This window comes from Sebastes fasciatus, chromosome 14 (assembly GCF_043250625.1).
Source record: "Sebastes fasciatus isolate fSebFas1 chromosome 14, fSebFas1.pri, whole genome shotgun sequence".
Classification (NCBI taxonomy): domain Eukaryota; kingdom Metazoa; phylum Chordata; class Actinopteri; order Perciformes; family Sebastidae; genus Sebastes; species Sebastes fasciatus.
Window position 1 is genome coordinate 20,157,298 of NC_133808.1, and position 26,010 is coordinate 20,183,307.

Here is a 26,010-nt window from a genome sequence, read left to right on the forward strand (position 1 = left end):
TTAATGTTTTTTTTTGTTTGCTTTGTTGTTGTTGTTTATTTTAACTCTACTCTTTCTTTTTGTCATTATTATTATTGTTATTTCTTTTGTTGTTTTTTAAATTTTATTATTATTTATTTTATTATTTTTTATATTTTTATTTATTTATTATTATTATTATTATTATCATTATTATTATTATTATTATTATTATTTATTATTTTATTGTTTTGGTTTTGAATGTTGAGGTTGTTTTCTCTATAGTGTACTTGATGGGTTTGTCTGTAAGCTCATGTACTTAAAAACTGTTTTTTAGACTGTTATAATTACAAACAGTGGATATGAAAACAGCCTTGAAAAAAAGGAAAAAATAAAGTTTAAAAAAACATAAAAACAAATCAACTGCTAATGCGATGAACATAGTGTGCTGTTTTAAAAAAAAAAAAAATTACGCACTTATAATGCGTTAAAGTGCTCATTGTTGATCTTTGTAATCTCAATTTGACCTTAAAATTGGCCCTCAGACCTTACTATCATGTTACTCAAATGTTAAAATGATCAATGCCTCAAATACATGGTTCATAAATATCTTATTGCACATTCACAATTATCCAAAAAACGCAGAGCAAACACTGATGAGAACCAGCCCAGGCCTGTTTCCAAGCATGCGTCTGTTAAACGCTTCAAAGAGCCATCTGTCTTAATCTGATATTATATCGTTATGTAACATGTGAAGTGACTTTGTAGTGTCACTGAAGAGCAGCCCAGCAGTCAAGTGACTCAAGGAATAAACACTTTCTAGACACTACTGAGGACACTCTTAAAGGTCATATTGATAACATTTTTATGTAGACATATATCACATAATATATATATATATATATATATATATATATATATTATTTTTTATATATTTTTATAATATATATATTATTTTTTATATATATTATATATAAAAAAAACATCCACAGAGCTTTTAGAAAGGGAATAAAAGTATGGCTTATATATATATATTCATTTATTTAATGTTTTTATATATATATTTTTATAATATATATTTAATTTTTTTATATATATGATATATATAAAAAAAACATCCACAGAGCTTTTAGAAAGGTAATAAAAGTATGTCTTTTCCTGAAAAAAAATATTATGACTGTGAATTAATCATTTTAAAAATGTTGGCGGGTCCAAAATGAATGTTTTGTTTATCTCTGTGGAAGATATCTGACATTTGGTTCCCACTTCTAACAAGGCTTGTGAGCCAATAGTAAAACGACGTTGGTATCACGTGGTATCTCTGGGTCGTCAGTTATTGTGGAAAAAAACGGATAAATGTCTGAGATTGAGGGTAAGTGGCTGGCAATGACATGTTGTGAAGTAAATGCAATGGAGCAGGGGATGGAGAATGTTACATCTAGTGGCTGAATGTTATCAGTCTTATCAATAGCACCTTTAAGTTTTAAAAATGACATGCCGTGCAGTGGTGCAGAGGATATATGATGGAGCAAAATATCCCAAATCAGTGTTATGTGACAGTAAATTATTAAAACGAGCCATCAATTGTATAAGATGGAGTACTTGTCAAGCATGGCCAAAGAAATTCTCAGTCGACTAACACTCATACGATTTTGTCGACAAATCCGTAGTTTCTCCACAAAGGATCACACAAAAGCACCACTTTAAATCTTGTGTTTACCAGAGATGTGCTCATAATTTCTTGGAAATTAGTCATTCAGCATAAAAAAACGACTTAGTCAACTAAAGAAATCTTAGTCGAATAAGACCAAAACAACTGATTAGTCAAAATTGATTAAGAAGAGGCAGCCCTATATGACAAGGACCAGCTCTGAAACCCTGATCTTGTCCAGGAAAATCAATAGCTCTAAGGATACACTGAACTATTCCTGCAACTGTAGAATACAAATAGGTTTTATGTGGTGCAAAAAAAAAAGTGTTCAGCTTCCACACATCACCAAAGGGAGCTCTCCAGGAGATGGCGTCATTGACCCATATCACATCCACATACAAAAAGCATGTTCAGAGCTTTGAGTGAGTTATTCAACTTTTAAAAAATCTGGCTGTTTTTTGGCTGCAGAAGTCTGACAAGAGGATGTGAGGCTCTGCAGACTTACTGTATAGAGGGGTGTCATCAGCCATCAGCACACAGATCAGGCTGTTCCCAGTAATATTATGACTTAATTCATAGTCTTTACTCTACAAGTTTAGGCTAAATTTGTTAAATCCCCTTCTCCTGGTGAACATCAACCCCACAAAATATTCTTAAAGGTCCCATATCGTGCTCATTTTCAGGTTCATACTTGTATTTTGTGTTTCTACTAGAACATGTTTACATGCTGTAATGTTAAAAAAAAACTTTATTTTCGTCATACTGTCTGCCTGATTATGCCTGTATTTACCCCTCTGTCTGAAACGCTCCGTTTTAGTGCATTTCAACGGAATTGCAATGGAATTGCGTTGCTAGTCAACAGTTTGGGTCCATGTTTCTGAGACGCATTTAGAATGTTTATGTTTAAAACCGTATAATGATCTATATATTTTGTATTTGTGACATCACAAATGGATAGAAATCCTAACAGGTTGTTTCAAACGTGCAATTTCTGAATATGGGCTGTGTGTATTTCTCCGTATATTGAGCGTTTTGATAGTTTGACAGTATTTATATAGCACTTAAACCTGCTTTATAATATAAAAGACATGGAAATCTCACTTTTTACAATATGGGACCTTTAAAATAAATCATATTTTATGATGAGAAATAAACCACAAATATGTATTGACCCTGCATGTGGCTGGTTTGCAGGCTGGGAGCTCTCCAGGGTCCTGAACCAACACTGTGCTGCTGCTGCTGAGGAAAGCAATGGGCAGCCGAACAAAAGGCTCCCTAAAAGACTATATAGGCTGTACTTATGTTTTTTTTTTTTTTCTCCCCCCTAACATTACACTGGATGTAATTATATCTTTGTTGCATAATCTAGTAGCGTGAGAGGCGTGCTTTACCAGACTTGCATGTGAGAGGTTTAGTGTGTTGCAGGGTGTGATTACACAGTTTGGTCATAATCTGCCAAGAAACTGGAGAGAAATGTGAAATGCTGTTTTTGCACATACCACTTGGTTTTTCATTGCATTTGCATTAGATTGTGATTACAGTAAAGCCTCTGCATCCTAACTCCCCCTCTCTCTTCTTTCTTTCTCCCTCCTTCCCTTTCCCCCCCTCATCTCTTCCTCCCCCCAGTCTCTTGATCCCCGACAATAACAACATTTGGCCACGAGTCACCAAGCCCATTCGTTCCCATACATACGTCCCCATGAATAGCTCTCCTCTCCTCTGCAACCCCCTCTGGAGCCGCGGGAATGGTTTAACCCACAGCGAGCACAGAGACACTAGTGATGGGAATTCCGGCTCTTTTTAGTGAGCCAGATCATTTGGCTCAGCTCACCAAGAAGAGCCGGCTCTTTCGGCTCCCAAACGGCTCTTCATTTTTTACCACTTCTGCCTTTTATAGTTCAGCCAAATTTAGCTTTAGCTGTTTTGACATATAATTAGTATGTGTGCACATATATCACTTAAATTATTCAATATAATTATACTAAACCTTATAATTTCCAGAATACCGTAATTTTACATGCTGCTTCGTTTCCGACTGACTCATCTTGTCTGCTATTCGTGCACCGCACTCACTTTCTCCCTCCCTCTCCCTCCTGCTCTGTACCTGTAGACCGTCAGCGCGCTGCTCAGCCCCGCCCCTCCTTGCTAGATGGTATGATCCTTGTCACTCACCTGATTGGTCGCACGGACGTCATTAACACAACATTCAGTCACAGTCAGTGCATGGAGTGCCCGTGGCGCGGAGAAAATTGTCCTATCATTCTGCCTTGAATTAATAAAAAAAAAAGAAAAGAAAAACCAGCTTTTATGGTACGTGTCCACAGGGGCGTTTTTTATCGCTTGGGAACGCGACACTTCCCAACATTGGACGCTTGGTAGGCGTGTCGCTAGACAGGCTCTCCCCACCTGATTGGACGAACGCTTTCCCGCCGTTGGCTGCTGCTCCCAGCTTTCAAACCGGAACCAGTATGGAGGCTCGTTTGGAAACTTTCTACTCTTATTTCATGAAAATAGTTCTCCGAAATGTGTTTTTGAAAACATTTGAGGCGAGAAATAAGCCACGCAGTTGCTGAATCTGTCTTTATTTTGGATCGACAACGTTTAGTTTAAAAGATTCTCGGGAGTTTTGAGAGGCGGCAAGTCGCGTTGGACGCCCCCTGATTTACATAAAATAGACTAGCCCTCAACTTTATGCAAATGAGGAGCGGGCGTTGTGACGCTCCGTTTCTCGAATCGCGACGCCACGCTACCAGAATGCATAGCGTGGCTGCTTACATAGACAATGAATGGGAAGCGTGGAACGCACGGAAGCTGTGGACACGTACCGTTATCGTTCACTTAAAAGAGCCGGCTCAAAGAGCCAACTCGTTCGCGACCGACACATCACTAGGAGACACAGAGAGCACAAAGGAAGCAGCAGCGCATAGACACACACTGCTGCTCGGTTTAAGGAGGGATATAATAGGAAACGGCGTGATGTAAACACGGAATAAAAAATCCGCAAGGCAGCGTTTCCATTTCCCCGTTGCACCGTTGCTCCATTATTATAGTGTTCAATATTACATGAGGGTAAACCGGCTAAACAACGGCGGTGCGTCTGTCTGGACACCGAGAGAGAGGCAGAGAGGCAGCAAGTGGAGTTGAGCATTGTTTCATCTTCAGCTTCAGGCTTTAAATGGAGTTGCTTTTTTTGGGTCACTGAGACCATAATGTTGGATGTTATTTTCTTCTTTTTTTAAAAAAGCAGTTTTTCCTCTTTAAGAGTCTGGGATAGTGACAAAGGAAATAATATGTTGCATTTCTGAGGTGAGTTTTTCTTTGTTCACGTCTAATTAACTGTCATGTGTTGTGTCCTGTTATCTGTTACCCAGCATCCTCAAAGAGGAAGCACATTTCATCCTGTTGGTAATAATTGTGTAGCACACAGATCCTCATCATGCCCATCACTGTAATTGCCTTTGAACATTGGACACACAATGCAGGACTGTCTGTCTCCTCCTCTCCTCCTATTGTTTCCCTTCTATTGTTTCCAATGCTTCAACACCACGAGCACCTCCAGACCTCTCGCTGGTTTTCCTCTATCAGTGGCAGCCAGATGAATCCTTCATGATGTGTATAGGAATTAATAATTGAAAAGACTAAACTCTGAATTTGATACCCGTGTGCATAATTGGGTTGGACAGGGTGTAAACAGTGGGAGCCAAATTGATTTTGCACTAGCAGAAAAGTCACATCCCTCACATCTATCTATCCATCTATCTAGGAGTTTATCCATAAACAAAACAGAGACAGGAAAAAATCATGTTCTTGTCTCACTGGATCCCTCTCTCCACCTCCTCCTCCTCTTCTTCTTCGTGTTACAGCAATAGCAAATGAAACATCTTCATAATTAGCAGTTTGCTGTAGCAAAGAAGAAGAAGTAATTATAGGCAGCCAGCCTGCTGAGCTAAGTGTGCAGGCATTTTTTTTTTTTTCCTTTTTATTTCCTTTGTTAAAAATGCAAATGTTTGTCTTTGCACCACGTACTGTGCTGGAAAGGGCACAGCTTGAACTTGTGTGTGTTCTCTCTCTCTCTCTCTCTCTCTCTCTCTCTCTCTCTCTCTCTCTCTCTCTCTCTCTCTCTCTCTCTCTCTCTCTCTCTCTCTCTCTCCACTTCTGCAGTTCAAGATAACATTATTCATAAAACTAAACCATTTGACATAAATAAACCATATTTTGTGGTGCTAATAATAATAATGTATGTTTGGTGCTGTATTTGTGCAGAGCTGTCCAATGTGGTGCAAGGAGGAGACGCACAAACCCAACAAAAGAAACGACTTGTTACATACTGTACATTTTGATATTGCAGCAAAGGAGTGAGAAATACAAGAGATGTAAAGAGCATAACATTGAGAGTTTGATTATACTCTTATTTAGATGTCTTTATATTTCCAGATTATAAGGGCCAGTTTGGCCTTTCCTAGGCGCAGCCTATTAGAAAAAGGTATCCCTGAGCTGGAGATCTCTTGAGATATAATGATGTATCTGAAGGTTGTGCAGTATCTGAATAGAGGATGCGGAGGAAGAAGATTCCATGAATAAGACGGAGTGTATAATAGTGATAGGAAACCACTGTGCAGCCTGTTACTGACTGACTGTGTGCTTTTGTTCGACCGAGCGATGCATCAGAGAGTGCACTGATGTCAACCCACAGAGCTTCTCACTTTGTAGCGCTGTTAAATCTTTTAATAAGGCTCTCCTTCAGTTTGTGGCTCATTTCCTGGGCTGAACTTTGAAGCTGTGGTCTTGGGTTTTTGGGGAAATGAATAGCTCAGTGAACCTGTAGATCTTTATCTCATTTTTTTTTACCACCATTTATCAGATAAAACGTAGCCAAGCGTGTATTTTCAGGAACATATATTTACTTTCACCTCAGTGTGCACCAAGCTTTCTGTGCTGCTTCACTGGAGCAGTTGGGGGGTCACCAAACAGGGCGCTGTTTACAGGAGGTATTGAGCAAAATGAAAGTGTTTAACATTTACCTTTCATTTCCGATGATGTCCAAATGGTCCTGCTGGCAATTTTCCAGCCAGAACCCATTCACCTAAGATACCCAGTGTTGGTACTCTGGTTGCCAGGTGTTATTTTCTTGCACTATGCTCTTCCTACACCGATTCCTTGAGGTTTGACTAATGACAGCTCGTGATATTGCATTAAATCTCAGTGTCATTTAATGATTGGTTTGTTTTAGATAAGATAATGAGGAGATAGTGAGGGGATAGAAATGTGAAAAGTAACACACTGGAATAAAGCCAATTAAAAAATAGTTTGAATGAGGCCCCCCGTATGGCGCCTTGCTGATAGTTATGTCACCATAACCGAGAGCCAAGCAGTCCTCAGACTTAGGACTTCGGCCAAAGTGACAGACTCTGAGCTGATGAAAAGTCTGGCCAGACAGAAGTCACAAATTCTGTCTCTTTTTATAGCATTTTACCTTTCTCTCCACAGCTGACACAAGTCAGACAAATCTGGTGATGGTTAGACTCCCTAAGGATTCAAACAGCCAGAAGAACAACATCTGCATTTTTACAAGGGATGCACCGATTGCAAAATTATGGGCCGATACCGACGTTTAAAATAACAATTTGTCCGATACCGATACTTTTTTGTTGTTCATTCAGCCCTTCATTCATATCTTGAATGAGAACAAATTAAATCGTACAAATTTATGAAACAAGCTTTAATATAACCTTCTTTCACATGATAAATAAGTGCTTCAAAAGCCCCTTTAGCTTGTATACAACTACCTACTCAGTGTGAGGAATTTAGTTTTGAATGCAACACAACACAACACATAAACATCGGCCACTGCCATCGGTGAATGCAATCTTATTTGCCGATAGGCCGATTGTAGTCAACGAGGTGAAAATCGGATACCGATGTTTGGCCGATAAATCGGTGCATCCCTATTTTTGGAGAGGAAAGCGTTCAACCTCACAAATATTGTTTCAAGTAATTGTAAAAAAAAATTGCCCCATCACCAATCAGTATTAAAATAGATCTAAAATCTTTACTAGATCTCAGTGTTGAGGTGTTGAGGTATGCTAACATAGAGACTTTCATTCATACAATTCATGGATTGCCTGTGTTGCTGCGTACTGCGCCGTGCCTTGATGACAGGTTATGTAAGTACAGTGAACATGAGCCAAAAAGAGTCAGACTCAAGACCGAGCACAACACGTCTACAGGGGCTTCTCCGTCTGACAGAGCTCATCTGCAACAGGCCTCAGTGTTTTTGTTAGATATTAAAGAGAGAGACAGATGGAAGGTTAAAGAGAAAGAGAGAGGAAGGACTGTGAGTGTGATTAGAGCAATAGATACTAAGAGTGAAGTGAAAAGAGAGAAGGGAGGAGGAAAAAAGGTAGAAGGGGTAGGGTTATTGCTTATGAAAAGTGGGGACTGAGATGAATACAAACAAAAAGAATTACCATACAATGGGGGAAAATGGACTTGAAGAAGAGGAATGGGCAGGGTGGAGGAAGAGATGGGGGAGAGGAGTTAGAAGGGAAAGGATGAGTCGAAGAGAAAGGGTAAAGTCGATCCTAATCCCATTAATACACACCACAGTGCTGTCCTTCCCACTGACGTATTCACATGCACACTCCACACACACAGGTCATATGTTGCTGTTTGTTGTGCAGCTCCCACAGTATGCTGTCTGGATGTCCATTTAATGATTCGGGCACTATATACTCTAAATGTGCATGCACTAGTCTGGACGGGGTCAGTGTAATGAGGACAGCGTCAGGTTGAGAGCAACTAGTTCCAACCAGATCTGACTCACAGCGTGTAAGAGCCCTCTGGCAATGTGGCGTGTGTGTGTGTGTGTGTGTGTGTGTGTGTGTGAGTGTGTGCCTGGCTGTCATGTTGGTTTGCAGCTAAAAGAGTCTCTCCATACCGTCCAGACACATCTGCTGCATCTGCCAACGTTTATGTTGTAGACGCATTATTATACAATATCTGAAAAATATGTGTGTGTGTGTGCAGATGCAGGACGTTGTGTGTGTGTTGTGTGTACATGAACTTTATGTGTTGACTGCAAAGACTCAGGATTATTCATTTTTGGAACAGGAAATACTGGTTGACCTTCATGAGGCTGATGTATAACTTAAGTCTGGTTAAGGAATTGGTGAGGTCATTGGATATTCTTCATTTGTAATACATTCTAATACTCTATGTATATGTGGATCTGTGTGCAGGGCAGGCAAATATCAACTAATAAATGGAGCGAATTAAGCCAACAGAACTACAATTGAATGCAGTAACTGAGGACGGGTCTACAGAGAGACAGAGCTGAGAGCAGCACGGCTGATAGAAACAGCGACAGATAGAAGGATTTATACAGAGAAACTGTGTTCCTGTATGTGCCACAGAGCCTCTTGTCCTGTTTTCACACCATCACAGACAAAAATGTACTTTGTGTTTTGCCACTGGAGGACAGGAACCAAGTATATTTGCTCAAGTCCTCTTGCAAACATGAGTTTATGGTCTCAATCGCTAGATTCAAGTCTTCTTCAATACAGCATGATGTTCATTTAGTAAATGATGGTCCTATTTAGAGTCAAATAGACCATAAAGCAGGGGATGCTTTAGGGCGTGGCTACCTTGTGATTGATCCGGTTTGGGAGTTGTCCGTATTTTCGTCTTACAACTTTAACCCTTTCACATTGCGTTTTCAGTTCATGAAAGTTAATTGAAACATTTTGATCCCCTAAAAAAAATGTCTGACTCAGCGTTTGCTTGCTTCACGCTCTCGTGTCACTTCTGGTTGCAAAATACCAAGATGGCGACTGCCAAAAAGCAGCAGCAGCTGTACTGTAGATCCCCAGTGTTTGAGCATACAAGGCAGCCGCACCTTCAGAGGAAAAACGTAAGAGTAAAATGTTTTTCTTTTACCGCTCGCTGAAAGCAGAAACGGCATAGTCAAGCAGCATGAAGATGATTATGTAGGAAAATGGAGGCATAATGGTTTTTGAAAGAAATGGCAAATGTGTTTACGCTGCTAGAAACATTATGTATTCAGCTGCGCGTCAAATAGATTGACCTGAATACCTGTAAAAAGATATTGCATTCGGGGTGTTATTTTGATGTGCAGTCACAGAGCTCTGAACAGCCACCATCAGCTCATGGGGGACATTTGGAAAAGAGACAAATGGATCCAAGTGGGATTGAAGACAAATTTAACGTTGTGGCTTAAAGTAGGTCTAGTGTTCAAGCAAAGAGAAAGAAAGAAAGAAAGAGAGAGAGAGAGAGAGAGAGAGAAGTGGTTGAAAGCAGCAGCAGTGAGATAAATGATGCTGGGAAGAGAGGCGGTGAAAGACAGAGAATGAGCTGTAATCTGATTAAAGCCTCTTTACTCCCCTGTCACCTCACCTTCAGGCCACAAGCAATGACCACGGCTTAGAGGGGGATCAATGCTGAGGCCACCAACATGCAGGCGGAAACACACCCACACACACACACACACACTGCAGATCACTTCACTTTAAGTGCTCCGAGGCTGCCCACGGTACACATGCAACATCTGAGGATACACCTGAGAGACTGCACGGCAAGGCAGTTTCTGTTCATGCTTGTTGTGTTGCACTTTATGAGGTAGTTTGCTAAAGGATTTGTTTGAGAGAACGATCAGCTAGAGATGAGGACATTATGTGTTGAATAGTGGACATACTTTTCTCTCTCTGTGTTTCTGTGGGTGTGCGGGTGCATGAGGGGTCTACAGGTCACTCCGACATTTCAATAGGCCCGCAGCTCAACGGGAGAGAGGGAGAGTGTGAGGAGAAAATGAACAGCTCCAATACAAATCACCCTCCTGCATTTAAAACTAATGACCCGCGCAGCCAAATGACCCGGGCCGAGGCTGTTTCACTGCGAGTGTCCTCTGGTTTAGTTTTATTTCACGGATACAAAAAGAAGGCAAATGAAATGCATGTATGCATGATTGAGGGGGCTGAGAACTCAAAGAGCTTATCTGGATGCTGATAAGGAAGTGATGAAGTAAAAGACTGTAAGCGGTGAAAGGAATTCAAACTGTTTAAATTGTGACCAAATTTGTTTTTGTTAATTGCTTCCCACTGACTTAATTCCCCTCAATTTGCCAGTGAAATGGACACGAATGGCTCTTGATACCACAGGTGTGGATAATAGAGCTATAACATTTCTCGCATCTATTTATCCACCAATGTCGGCGCTTTATTTATCAAAAGACGTGCGTTTTGTTAAGATTGTGCCGTTTTATTGCCTTTTAGGAAGTGATGTTTTTTTACTGGTGTTCACATTTTTGTCTGTGCTTATGCAACATATTTATTTTTTACACCAAGCACCACAGACCGTTAGATGTGATCAAGACATGATTCAAATTCAAAAAGAAAGAGATGCGCAGAGAGGAAATTGATTTGGAAGTAGAGAGTAGAGAGGCTATGAAGAGAGGCGAGGACAATCTCAACTAAGACTTGTAAAACTAAATTACAGTAAGATAAGGATGCGGCTTTTAATACTGTAGTCTCTCGGCTAAGCAGTACAGTTAATCAAAGATGCAACAGTGGAGGCATTTCCAATAAAACAAGGCTATCTGTGCTTTTCTGGTTGCTATGCCAACTGACCAGGAAGCAGTGTAACGGCACAGTTTGGCTCGCTAAGAAATACTGTAGGCCTGCGACAAAATGTTTGGATCAATGAATTCATCGTTTACTCTATGAAGTGTCAGAAACTAGTAGTGCATAATTACAAGTTCCCAAAGCCCAAGCACTTGAAATTGCTAGTTTTGTCCAACAAATAATTCAAAACCCCCAAATATGCAATTAGCAATGACATAAATCGAATAAAAAACAGATAAGTGAGTGAATAAACAGAATAAGTGTTCAAATGTTTTCCTTCATAAACAACTTGAAGGATTAACTTAATAGTTTTCTCTTGTTTCCAAGCGCTTGCCGACATTAATAAAGCATCTCAAAGCTTTGTGTAGTAAACCATTGTAGGGAAACGGTGGTAAGTGGTATGAATGCTGCCTATTATACCTATTATCACAGTAAGGAACATCCTCCTGTATAACAAAAGGTCACCGGTACACATGTACTGCACTTATAGAGCTATACACATCACATAGTCATTATTGAAATAAAGGGCATTTGATTGAATGATAGAAGTGAGATAATATTATGTTACATCTCAGTGGTCTGTGGAATAACAGTAATTACTCTGTGAATTAATCCCTCGCTGTCTTTATTCTGCAGCAGATGAGCGTGAGAACAGATGCTAGATAGATAGCACTGTTTTGTTATATTTCACTCATGTCAGATCTGTCTTGAATCTTAAGCAGATTGGAACGCTCCGAGTCTCTTTCTGCTTTCCCGACAACACCCTCCTCTCACAACACACACACACACACACACACACACACACACACACACTGTAGTAGTCTCCCCAGTGACAGATGGGCTAGATGGATACACAGTCATCCTGTTAGTAACCATGACATCAGCAACACTCACTGTCACATGCACATGAATGCTCTTCCTCTCTCTTTCTCTAAATTGGATGGACTTTCCTCTAGGATATGGAGTAGCCAGCCAGTGGGACAAAGTAGCCAGCTAAGGGGGTTCCGGGGGGCATGCATTATTGTACAGGAGAATTAGTTTTATCCCACAGTCTGTAAATAGCTCTTCATATATATATTTTTTATTTATCTAGTGACACCTTCACTCCCATTTCTTCTCTACTGATATACTCCACACCTGTAGGGCAGTAAGCAGGTATAATTTAAGAATGAACATTCACTTTGTTACACACAAAGCATGAGAAAATGACACAATGGCAGGATATCCAAAAATATAAACCACGGATAAAATGTATGATATGGAAAAACCATATATACTCGATGATATAGATTACTGCAGGAAATTCCGTTACATTATATTTTATTTTTAAAACATGATTTTGGACATCTGGCATTAGTTTTTTATCAGACATTAAAATGCTTTAAAAGTGCTTTTTAATGCTGACTGCGCAATTTCTGAAGTTGCTGCCACCGGTGTTTTCCGAAGTTGCCCCGTCTAATGAGGATGTCCCCTTGATGTGTTTTGTCATCAAATGTTTTGCTAATATTTGTCAAACGCTGAAGACGACTCTCCGCTTTCTACAGGACACAACCTCTCAGCTGAGCGCGCACACACACACACACATTCATACACTGATACAGACAGATAGGCACGTTTCTCTATCATCATGCTTGCATTGTTTTTAAGCGGCGGCTAGTGGTCGTAAAGCATAACAAATCTCAACTTGTTAATCAAATTAAAATATAAAATTAATATAATAAAGTAGCCGGTCGGACTTAAATGAGTAGTCGGCTGTTTGGACGGCAGTCGGCGCTTATGGAAAGCTCTGAAGATAATACCCATGACATGATTATCACTGTCTCTCTGTTCAGAATCAAGATCCTAAGTCGTATTGGGGTGTGAGTCTACGCCGTGCAGAGAAGAATGAGCACATGGATGGTCAGACAATACAAAGACTGTAAATGTCAGATAATTCCAGTCCATGGATGACACATCAGCTACCCAGAAGCAGTGACGCATTCCTGTCCAATTTATGTGGTCATGTGTTTCCTGTAAAATATTACAATGTGGACACAACACATAGGAGAAAAGGTTGCTCTCTCTACAATCCAGCGATCATGTTTGTAGTATCGCCAGGGAAAAAAGGCTTGATATCTCAGTAATAGCTTTAGTGGTATTAACAGGTTCACCTCTACATTTCACCTTAGAGTAACCCAGGCTAAATCTCCATCCTGCTTTTAGCCTACTGAACTATAACCCACTGAACTCCATTCTCCATACGGGAGGATGTATTGCAATTTATCCTCACACAGGTTATCGGATACAAAAGTAACTGACATTAGTTACAGCCGTGATCTCATATTTGGTCTAATGTGCTGAGCTAAGTACACTTAGGTGCATTTAAAAATCAATATCACCGCTTCATACCAGAGTTAAACCCCCATAGAGTATGTAGGAGATAGATAGATAGATAGATAGATAGATAGATAGATAGATAGATAGATAGATGGATAGATAGATATCCAATATAATAGCATTGATTGAATTTTTGTTTGTGTTACTCGTAGCATCGGAAAACCACAAAACAAAAAATTCAATAACATCACTTTCTCAGGAACAAGCCGTTTCTATTACTCTGGACATTTCACAGAACACGCTGTCAGTTTTCTGGGGTTCATTTCTTCAGTAGAAAGTTGTTCCAGTGAAAACTGTTCAGAGCGAGGTCTGTTTATTATCCAGAGTAATGACACCAATGTTTCTCGAAAGGCTTGCTGCTGTTTTTGAAAATTCACTTCACAGCTGTTGTATCGGGGTCGAGGCAGAAATCTCTGAGACAAATTCTGAACCCTAGATGAATGGAGCTAAAACCATAAACTAAAACTGTGCTTTCTCATATTGGAGCTTTGTAGGAATCATAGTCGGATATTTAAAGAGGACCTATTATGCTCATTTTCAGGTGCATACTTGTATTTTGGGTTTCTACTGGAACATGTTTACATGCTTTAATGTTAAAAAAAACTAAATTTTTCTCATACCGGCTATGCTGCAGCACCTCCGAAAACCCAGTCTGCTCTGATTGGTCAGCCGGCCCTCTGTTGTGATTGGTCGACTGAACCAAACTCTTCGGACTCAGCTCCGCTCTAACTAGCTTTGTTTGAGGGTGTACCAAACTAGGCAGGTATTAATTATTTTTCTTCAATATTATATTATTATTATTGTAAACGTGTTACTTGGTGACATCACCATATTACGGAAGAAAAGGCGGGGCTTCAAGCAAGGCGTTTCAGGATCTTCAGGAGCAGTGTTTCTGTGGAGGAGAGTAACTCCCTTTGGCGTGGACTTTGGGCTTTGTAACTTTGCAGACCTTTTACATGCATAAAACACTATATAACACACTAAAGGAAAGGGAAAAAGCATCATAGGTCCTCTTTAACTTTCACAAATCAACAAGTTAGAGAAAAAAACATGTTGATTTTGTAATGCTGATACAAATCATGTGATGAACACTTTCAAGGAGATTATTTTCGCTCAATACCAGTATACAGTCCCAATAAAGAGTGAACCATATATACGTTAGCCTCCAGGGCTTTAACTTTCCATCACTTCTGTTGTTTTGTCATGTTTTCTTGGCACAGGAACTAGACTAGGTTTTGTCGAGGATAACACTGCCTTTGCAAACATTGAAAAAGCAGGAAGCCGACCTATAAAGTTGCCGGGAGGATAAAAAGATATACTTTATTTTTTTTTTGTCAAGTCAGACTCGCTGTCTTTGAAGAAGCATTCATTTTAACTTTGTTGTTTCCCCGCAAACCCACTTTTGAAAAGAGGACGAGGTTCCTCTAACCTGCAGAGACTTTCTAATCATGTGAAATCTTCCTGTTTTTCTGTTTGTGAAACATCTCCTTTGTCCAAACATTGCCGCTGATCTGGCTCTCGTTCTTTTCTCCGTGCCTTTCTTTCCTTCTTTCTCCCTCTCTCTCTCTCTCTCTCTCTCTCTCTCTCTTTCTGTCCAACCCTTCCAATCCCCACCCTGGAGAGCAGTGTGTCCTCGTTCTGATGATGCTCTGTCGCCACCACTCAGTGTGGGGCCTCTGAAATATTCATGCTGACACACATAGACACACACACACCTAGAGACACACACAGGCACAAACACTTTCAAACCCTTCATCTTTTTTCCCTCCCTGTCAGTTTGCCCATATCAGTAGAAGATTAGAAAATATAATTTATCTCGCAGTACATTTGAGGGGGAAAAGTTTTTACACACTTCACAGTAAAGTCACTCCTCTTCACATTCCTCTGAATTTCTGCAGAATACAGTTTGATCTTTACTTCAGTTTGTATTTGAAATGATAATCTAGTGTTCAAGTACAGAGTCGGGTATTTACACACGATGACAGTCATTCAGGGAGAGCAGCATTTTTCACCTCAACTATTTATATATCAGTTCATAGAACTGTAAAAGTCATAGACTTGAGGGAGGTGAAGTCACACTGCAAATACATGTTGGATGCCAGAGCTACAAGCTGGCATACAGCAGCAGAAGAAATCATAAAACCCTTATTACAGTGCCAGCAGTGTTCCGATTTGATCCGTGACCTCAGACTGTCGACTCATCTCAGGAGAAGAGGAGCAGAAGCAAAAACTCCAGCAGAGAGCACATCAGCACGCAGAAAGGTTATTACGCTGCCAGTGGTTTTGATATGTAACCTAACATTATTGGGCTGCCGGGCTGATGGGAGGCGTGCAGGCGAGGAAACGGCTGAGCAAATCATCATGTGAGCTGTGATTTGTGTCGGAGGTGCTGCGATGTGATTCAGTGCTCCCCGTTTGTCAGCGTGCAGGGCGGAGAAGCGAGCCTGCGAAACAGCATTTAGATGTCGGTTTCACTGCAGAGTTTACATACGAGCTCTCAAGTCGAAAAAATGAAACGCCGTGATGCTGTGCAAAGCTGTGTTGCTGCAATATGATTATTTAGATTTCCCTGCATCGTCTTAATTTACCTCACAGGAAAAACGATGTCAATTGACAGGAGTGTCATCACATGTGCCAACTTAAACATGCATTTTATGAAAGCAGTGTAATAATTAGATCTGTAGTTCAGTCTCTATGGGAACATATATAGAACAAATAGTGTTTGTGCACCGAACCATAAATGTGTGTTATTATCATACAGAGAAACCAACAGTAATACTGAGCTGTTTCCTGCGTTCATATTAATTTATGATGTGTCTTTCCCCACATGTTTTCTATAATCCCATGATAATTTTGGCTGCTTTTGAATTAGTACAAAGCATCAATCACACAAGCAAAAATTAGCACACAGCTCAACTGAGACTAAGTCTCATCTTAGCTGCAGCTTTTTCAGAAATGTTCAGAAGTGTTGCTGTTCAGTATGAAAGCTATTCAAATCTACTATGGTTGTTTTATAAAGCTAAAGCTCACTGTAGGTTACTGTAGACTTTATATTCGGATCCATTAAAACTCTAAGGTTTTGGGCAACTAGTTACCGTTGGAAATTAAACATCAAGGATGGGACTGTTTTTTTATTCCCATAATGCACTCAGTTCAGTGCATCCTCTAATATGTTGGTGAATTATAAAGAGGCACTAGCTGAATGGGGTCAGAGGTCAGGGCCGTCTGCTGCCAGGAGACTCAAAGAAACCATCAGGGATTGGCTCTTAACATGCACATTCCCATGGAGACGAGCCCCGTTTCCCATTTGCAGGGTCCTTGTGCCGCTGCTGGTTGTTATAGCAACAGACAGGACGTGACATTGTTGCATAATATGCTGTTTTTCCTTCTACCTCGTTCTGACCTTATTGGTGGGCTGTTTTCTAATCATGTCATCTTCTCTCAGGGTGTAGCAGCAGTGAACAGAGGTAGAGTCAGGTCAGAATCTGCACGCAACAAATAATATATATTTTTTTAATATAGTGAAAAATCATCATACTGTGTTATAATACTTCATTTATTATCACCAATCTGTATTTTATTATATTACTTTTTTCTCATTGGGGCTTGTTTGGAATCAAACTAATTGTGTGACATTATCTCCGTCACGTCTCCTTGAGACTGTGGGGGTGTCAACGGTTGCAAGCGTAGCACGTAGCTTACTTGTTAGTGAGCATTGTGTAACTAAGCAACCGACCACTTTCTCCAACAATTTATGTGTTATTTACGTATTTCCCCAGTAAGCCCCTGACCCAAGCATCAAGGCTGCTTCTTAGGACATTCTGCAACCAACACCATCACTCATTTTAATCTACATTTATGTATTTACTGCTGGGTATCATGCCCTGTTGTGATGTTTCAATGGACTACAAGAACAAGAACAATCCACTCAGCGCTTTTTTTATTACTGCCACTTAAGATGCATAATTGTTGTTGTGTGTGTATGTTGTGTATTGTTGTGTATGGTTTGTATTGTCTTCTATGCCAGTGCCAAAGACAAATTTCCATTTTATGCAAATGTAATGGACTATAAAGTAATCTGAATCTGATTTGACTTTATGTTACAAAGAAATGCATTTTTGTTTGCGTGTGTGATTTTTGGAGGCAGGGGACGTACAAAATTAGAAAAAGAAGAAACAGAAATTGTAGTAATAAACGTTTTTCCACATCTGGTAAAGAGTAAACTTCTAAATCACTGTGGAGATAACAGTCGCATAAAGTTAGAAATATTATAATGCCTGAGAAGTGCAAAAAAGTCCTTTGTGACTCGAGATGTCTCGGCTTAATATTTATTGTAAAGAAAATAAAAAAGAAAGGATTATAAAGGCAGCTTTAGAGACCAAAACATTTGAGCATATTTTCACTCATGATTCGTTTTGGCAGTGCGGTAGCGGCCCTTGTCGTGCGTTCTCGGTTCAATCTTCCTCCTGAGTCAGGGCGCCTGTGGTGGAACTAAGCTGCCGTCTTCACAATCTGTTTCACCCTCGGAGTCTCTGTCTCTCCAAGACAGCCAATTATGAACTGGAATGCCTCCAATTACTTTTCAGGTTTTTGACCCACTCTGCATGGAATACAAACTAGTGCAGGCGTTTTGTTTGAAACTGCAGATTTGGATGCAGGTGTCTATCATGTTTTTTTTTATATATATATATATTTCTTAACTTGCAAAATAATAAATAAGGCATTTTCTTTTTGCTATTTTCCTTTGAACCTTTGCACTTAACAGAATGAAAAAAACACATATCCCATATCCACACATATCCCATGAGTGTCAATTACTTTATGTATTTTAATATTGATCCAGAAGTAGATGTAGCATTTCTCAACATTTCCTATTTTAAATAATACTACTTTTAAATTTAGAGGATTGTGCAGCCTTGGCAAAGGTAGTGCTCTCTTAAAGGTACAGTGTGTAGGATTTGATGGCACTGAGTGGTGTGGTTGTAGATTGTAACCAATTACCACTCACTCCTCCTTTTCAAGACTGCGGTAACGTGAGGCAACTTTAGGAGCAAGGGGATTCAGACGGTGGCTGGCGGTACCACGGTTTTGCACTCTGCGGCTCACGTAGTCGGAGAACTACGGTGGCCTTCAGGTAACGTAAAAACATGGAAGGCTCTCGCTAGAGCCAGTGGGTCGTGTCTAGAAGGTAACCCATAAGTTGCGAAACTCTCGCGATATGGTTCAGGTTAGGCATTGACCTCGAATGGTTAGGATAGGTCGTCGGGCAGCGAGTCTCGCAGGTGTTTTCGCACGTTTTCGCAACATGGGGGTTAACTTCTCGACACGACCGAGCCAGTGTTTGCCGGGGTTACTGTAGAAATATGGCGAAGCAACATGACGGACTCCGTGAAGAGGACCTACTCTCTATATAGATATGAAGGGCTCATTCTAAGCTAACGGAAACACAATGATTCTTAGTTTCAGGTGATTATACTGCACACTAATGAAAACATAGTTATGAATATTATATTCCATTTCTGCTGATAGATCCCCCGAAATGTTACACAATGTTCCTTTAAATGATAATACTTTAAGATTTAAGGGAATGTGCAGCCTTGGCAAAGAAAGTCTCTAGTTTCTAATGCTGTGAAAAGGGAAGTCGTTTCCAGAAGCTTTCCCTCATCTTTCCTCACCTTAGTATTTTCGTCAAAGTTTGACCATTTCTGCAGCAACTTCTAATGATAAGCAGCTGTCAGGGAATCACAAGTCTGCCAGGCAGCAGGATGCTGTGATGCGTAGGATCGCTCAATGAACCGGACAGCTTTCTCCTGTCGATGAGCACCTACTCAGTTGATGTTTCCTGCTCTAGGAGTGCTACTGTGCACCTGTGAGCGGAATTAACTTCAGAAATCAATACAGCATTATCCTCACAGTTATTGTTGTACTTGACACGGCTGTATAGTTCACGTTCTGTAGCTAACATGGTGCCACTGAAGACATTCAAACCCCCTGTTAATGCTAATCAGCTTTCGTTTAGCTCTGAGTCACGTCCTCCCGACTTCCCCCACAGGGAGCATCGTTTACACCCTATCATTAAAATGTTTAATACTAGCTTATAGTTCATCTTAATCTATGCTAATGCTTTTAATTCCATATTAGTGGTGACAGGGAAACCCAGAGGCACAGACTCAGGTGGGTGTTGCTGACATAGGGAAGGATCTGATGAAAGGTACCGTGGCTAGGGGTTTAGAAGCAATTATAGCAGCTGACATTTAGTAGACGTCTTAATGACACCTGGGAATGTTGAGCAATTATTTATCGAGACACTGTAGACTTCTTCATTTCATTTGGCTCATCCCTCTCCACACTTCCATCATTGTTATACAAGTGTTTTTTGCAGATGAATGCTGTTAGACTCTGACTTATGTTTGTGTGTTTTGGTGACATTCTCCCTCATGCGAGTGCAGAGACGTTTCTTTTCTGCAGTGCTGATGGTGTGCTTGTTACGAACAATAGAGCTACAGGTTAAACCACTGAGTTCTTCCTACTCTAGATAGCCACAATATGATGGTCAGTTTATCTTATTTTACTGCTTTTTAACTTATCTTGACTAGGGATGCAGCGATTTGACTTTTTCAGTCCCGATAGCGATACCTGGGCTTTGAGTATCGGGCGATACCGAGTACCGATCCGATACCAGTGTTTAATCAATAATCTGTATGCCTCATTGTGTGGAAGTGACATTATTTTAGAGTATGTATAAGGAAACATCGGGCATGACTTAAAAATTGCTTTCAAACTTTGTAAAACAAAATGTAACAAATAAATACACGGCTTTGTTGAATAATTGATTCTGATTGGTCAATCACAGCGTTCTACTGTCTGTTATTTCTTTATAGCAGACCGTTGCTATGGCCGCAGTCCTGATGTCGGACTCTGGCGGACCATTTTTGTGTCAAATTATTGATTTCTTAACTAAGTAGCCAAGTAATAAGCGGGATACTGTACTGCTAGCGGGTCATTGTTGTGAAATAATCCCCTTCAGGGCGATGCTGCACAGTGGACCCCGACGCGAAGCACAACAGTGACCGGCTCGCTGTACATTATCCCTTACATAAATACGGAATTGTTATTTATCATTAAAATAATAAATCATACTCTAGCAACTTGGTAAATAATCTTCAAAATGAACAGGGATTACAATTCAGGTGTAAACCTTTTTAATGCAGCAATAAATTAGTCAAAACTTAAACAGGAATTCAAATTCCAGTATATAATGTATATAGTATATAAACATAGAACTGAATTGGATAGAGCTGCCCGATTTTCACCGATTTCCAATCCAGCTATTTAAGTCAGTATCAGCCCGATATCTGATTCGGTATCAGTATCGGTGCATCCCTAATCTTGACCACTGGAAAACATTTGTTTTTAGCAAAAATGCATAATTTCCTTTCAAAAGCTCGTCTAGAATTATTCAATATTTCATTATGATTTCTTCTTGAATCCCACTTCTGTGTCGTTTTGTTTTCTCCAAAGCCCACATGTCATGCTGAAATGATAATCGATCTTGAGTTTGACTGTTCAGTGCTCCAGAGGTGCCTGCTCGTGTTTGTGTGTGTGTCACAGTGCATCAGCTTCTACTAAGTCGATAAGGATTACCTCCCCTGTGCAGCCAGGCAGGGGAATATGTGTACTGTTTGTATGTTTGTTTATGCGTGTGCAAGAGTAAAACGCAAGAGAAGGTGACAGAGATTATGTGAGTATGTGTCATCTGTACTCTGACATGACAAGTGCAGTGACCTGGAAGAGTTAAAGGTAATGGATCCAGAGTAACAGAACGCAACCTGTAACCCACAGAGGCCGTAAGAGAACAGCAGGTTTTGAGTGTATTTCTGTAAGTACAGTACAAGAAGGTGATATGCTTTGGGGGTAGCACTACTGTACTCAGGCCGACGACAATTTTTACATCCGTAAAACCTTCCCTTTCAAGATTTCATGTTCCTTCTGAAGTCTGGGGCTTTGCCAGACAGACAGCGTACGTGCAGATGGGAGTAAAGGAGATGAGAACAGGGCCAGATCACACATGGCTAATGGAAACAGTGGAAAAGGAAAGACTGGAAGTGTGTGTGCACACATACCTTTGCAGGAATTACTGCAATTGGCTGCATGAAAGATGTATAGTGCTTGTTTTGTGACATAATGGTGATGCAGAGTAAAAGACTGCCACTTAGAGGAAGCTCCCATTTAAAGGTATCCACTGCTGAGCGAGTCTATACGCTTAGTAGGTCTTAATTTGTCTCACCTGGAAATGAAACCACTGGGATTTGGTGCCTGAATGAGTGTGTGGTTAACAGTGAGAGTCTATTACACTGCAACTGGATGTGTTTTTGTGCACACTTCACTTAAAAATGTGCTTTTAGTATTTACTTTAATGCAGTTTTTTTTAGTAAAACAGTGTTCTGCTATTACATGTATGTTCGGGTAGAGCGTGACAGTGATCGACTGAATTTACCCTCGGCTATCTTCACACAAAATATGTGAAACACAGCTGACTTTGATCACTTTTATCAGGCTGATGGCACAGATACAACCAAAGTGGAAGCCCCAGGCGTATTTTTTATCCTCAACAACAAAAAGAAAATGACTGTAATTTCGAAGCAGCGTGTCTATAGCTGACACCACACTCCTAATTGATCTGCTTGTGTCTTTTTGTGGACAAAAGGAGATCAATTATGAATGATGTTATCAATACTGAGCTATACTATGTAACAGTACATAACAACTCATTAGATGATAGGTTGTAATATACGTTACACACTGGGTACAAAAAATGAATGATGAAACCAGTAATTGCTCACTTACCCGACAAACAGTGTAATGGAGAAAGCTGCCCTATGGCATCATTTACACATTGAAGTCAATCATTGGAGTCTAATTATATACAGTAGGTGATGACATTGAATTACTGGTGCAATATGCTTATACATTATTATTGTACGTTGGATTAGGTTAATGAACACAATGAATGCTTTTACTAAAGGTTACAATCAATCAAATTGTTTTCATGTAAAATGAACACACTGCAGTCCAGATGTTGTTTTGTTCTTCATTGGATGTGATGTGTTTCTGCCGCAGCCGCTTTTGCCTCATAAGTTTTGCCCTTTCTATCCCAAATGTAGAAAATGATTGCACTCTATGGCTCAAGAGTTTTCAGCCCGTTCTCATTCCCAGGGCATGAAATAGCAACGTTTTGTCACGGCCATCGGCGTTCGATACCGCCGCACACGGCACCCCTTTAGCGCCGGTGTGAAACGCACCGGGATTTCCATTAACTACATTGTAAACCCGTCTGCAGCAACAGTAAACGCCCAGAGAAAAAGTGTGACAGGGAAGGGGAGGTGGATTGGTCCAACAAACACAGGGCTTTCATCCAGGAGACCGCTGTTCGTCTCCCATACGTCATGTTACTATCAGCTGTTCATTCATGTCCCGTGTTCACAACATTCAGTGTCATTTTCACTGCACACACGTAGTAGTTCTAAGCCCATCCATGTTCCTATGATGATGATCCTAAACATAAATATAGTGGTGTTGTTGCCTAATCCTAAAGTGACGCCAAGGGTAACTATAGCGGTTTTGATGCTGAAAATAAAGTGATGTCTAGGAGCGTGACAAAGCGGCTGTATGTGACGAGTTGGTATGAGAACGTGTTGGAGTTTTTGTTCCTGACTTCCTACTAAAATCCAAAATAAGTTGTTTGGTTGCTCGTGTTTTTATCTTGTTTTTACACTCAAGCATACATACTTTATTTTAGACGGGTTTCCCCTTTACAATCATCAAATGGTGGATACTAGACGATGCACTTGATGAAGACTGGGGCTGGTAGCAGTGCAAACAGAGTAATGTTCTTCCCTCCTAGTTATAGAAGCACTGATTCAATTGGGTTCAGGTGAGCTGGTGGCTCCTCCCAGAGCTCATCAGTACCATGACAGACAGGGAAGACTTCCAACACACTATATTCAGCATTTGCAGCATGAAAAATCAATACTTGTAATGCTCTAGTATTTCTATTCCCGATGAGCGTTTCACAACAATAGTGAAACATGATACACGGTCAATACTGCAGCACTACTTTGTACCATATAAAGTTATGACAGAGCAGTCTTTCAGCGAGACAATACAACAGCAGTGAGTGAGTGTTTGCTGAGGTATTATTTCCAAGTGGGTAATTAGAGCAGCGACAGATCAGGACTAAGTAGAGATGCAAATATTTAAGGGCTTTTAAGCTTTGTGGTGCAAACAAAAAACTCTAAACTTCCCATCACATGTAAATTTATAAAAATTAGTTGATGTTGATCTTTCCATGGCAACCACCATGTGTGTGCTGCAGATTTTCTGCCGCCGGTCAAATACTTTGTTGGCAACAATTTGTTGCTACTGTGTATCCAAGTGAATGATGGTGGCTGAATTGCTATTTTTTTTTAGTATGCACTCATTTCCATCTGCTGCAGTAGTTGTTAGAGTGGCTGAGATGTTTCTTTTTTTCCCTGAATTGTAATGTATGCTTACTGCTCTGTCAGCACTCACAGCTGAGTACTTAAAATGAGCAATCAATAATCACTTTCTCCTCTGTCTGTCTCTCATTCATTCTCACTCCCGCCCACTCTCTCTCTCTCCATCGCTTTCTTTCTACGCCTCCCGTTTGCAGGTAGTCTCGATGGGTGAGGCCCACTGATCCAGTCGTCCCAGCACCACCTCTCACCCCTCCAACCCCTGCCCTCCTCTGTTCCCCCCGCCCCCTGCACTTCAGTCACCATGACTTCCACCGCCCATCAGCTGCTGGGTTTGGCCGATGTGGGGCTGAAGTGTGACCAGGAGATCGAGAGGCGATATGAGATCGTTCCCTCGGTGGTCTGCTCCATGTGCTGCCTCTTCGGGATCATCTACTGCTTCTTTGGTAAGTGATGATGTAGTCAAAGCTTTGCTCATTAAGGTCTGAGCTGGTACTCACTAAAATATATCTAAAAGGTTCTCATGCATTAAATGGGATCGCTGAAAAAAATGTGATTTCATAAAATGCTTGAAACAGCTTATACCATGTCCTGGTATTATTTCAGAGCCACTTGTGCCCACCAGTGTCAGATAAAAAAAGCGAATCGCCATCAGTTAAGAGTACTGTTGCTGCTCTATTATTGGCATAAGAGGTCTACAGTATGTGTCTTTTCATCCAGGTTACATTTTGTATACCTACATAAACTAATGTGTCCTGTTCAGTTGACAATCAAAGGAATATTTTTGGGAAATTCACTTATTCTCATGTCTGTACTTGAAATATAAAGCTACTATCAGCAGCCAGTTAGTTTAGCTTAGCACAAAGACTGGAAACAGGGGGAAACAGTTAGCCTGGATCTGTGCAAAGGAAACAAAATCGGCCCAACCAGCCAACGTATCCACATACAACGGTTCGTATGATATCTTACGAAAACGTATTCCTAATTTTTCATTTAGGAAAAGATTGACTTTGTTGGGTTTAGACAACAAAACTACTTAGTTAGGTTTAGGAAAAGTTTGTGGCTTGGGTTAAAATAACTTCAGAAGTGGCATAACTTAAGTACGTAAGTTATGTGACCAATACATCTAAGTTGACTTCTGGTTTCACATTGGATACGAACACCGGTCTCCTGGGTGAGTGTCCCATGGCTTTTGACCGACCCATCCTCCCCGACCTTCTCCCTGTGTGTCGTTTGTCGCTCTTTATGCTTTCTGGTTCAGGATTATGTGGATTACATGCAAATTAATTTCATGGGATATATATGAATTACAGTGCATTACTTTATGTAGGTATAGCTACTAACGGTGTAAAAGAACAGCCTGACCAGCACATCTAAAGCTCATTAATTAACACGTTGCAAATTAGTTTAATCCATACAAGTTTTAAAAGGACAAGTCCAAGTTACTGCAACCAGCCAAGAAATAATCATGTGCAGATAACCTACATGTAGTCCCCCACAAAACCACAATGATTTGTTCTTACACTATGGTTTTTGTACGTATTAAACAAACAAGATATAACATGTAAATTAGTGAGCTTTAGAGTTGCTAGTCGGACGAATTTGTTACGTTAGGACGGAGCCAGACCAGCTGTTTCCCTCTGTTTTTAGGCTTTATGCTAAAATAAGCTGTCTTCTGGCTGAAGTTTCAATCTTCTCATCTAACTCTCAACAAGAAAGTATATAAGCGTATCACCCAGCATCTTGAACTATTCCTTTAACATTAGTTTGACAGGATCTAGGATCCACTAGACATTAAAAAAAATATATATATATATATATATATTTTTTTTTTAAATTTTTTTTTTAATTAATGTCTATATATATATGGATATCAGCCAGTATCATTAATGAC

The 26,010-nt window shown here is 40.2% G+C and overlaps 1 protein-coding gene across 1 annotated transcript in view; it reads left to right on the forward strand.

Annotated features, from left to right (window-relative positions):
• The first annotated feature begins 4,485 nt into the window (after window positions 1–4,485).
• The window catches only part of tmem198aa (transmembrane protein 198aa), a 40,793-nt gene continuing 19,268 nt past the window's right edge, over window positions 4,486–26,010 (forward strand). Inside the window, exons 1-2 of the mRNA XM_074659590.1 lie at window positions 4,486–4,915; window positions 24,314–24,562. Coding sequence (XP_074515691.1) covers window positions 24,421–24,562 — 142 coding nt within the window. The 5' untranslated portion in view covers window positions 4,486–4,915; window positions 24,314–24,420. The remainder of the gene's footprint in view (window positions 4,916–24,313; window positions 24,563–26,010) is intronic.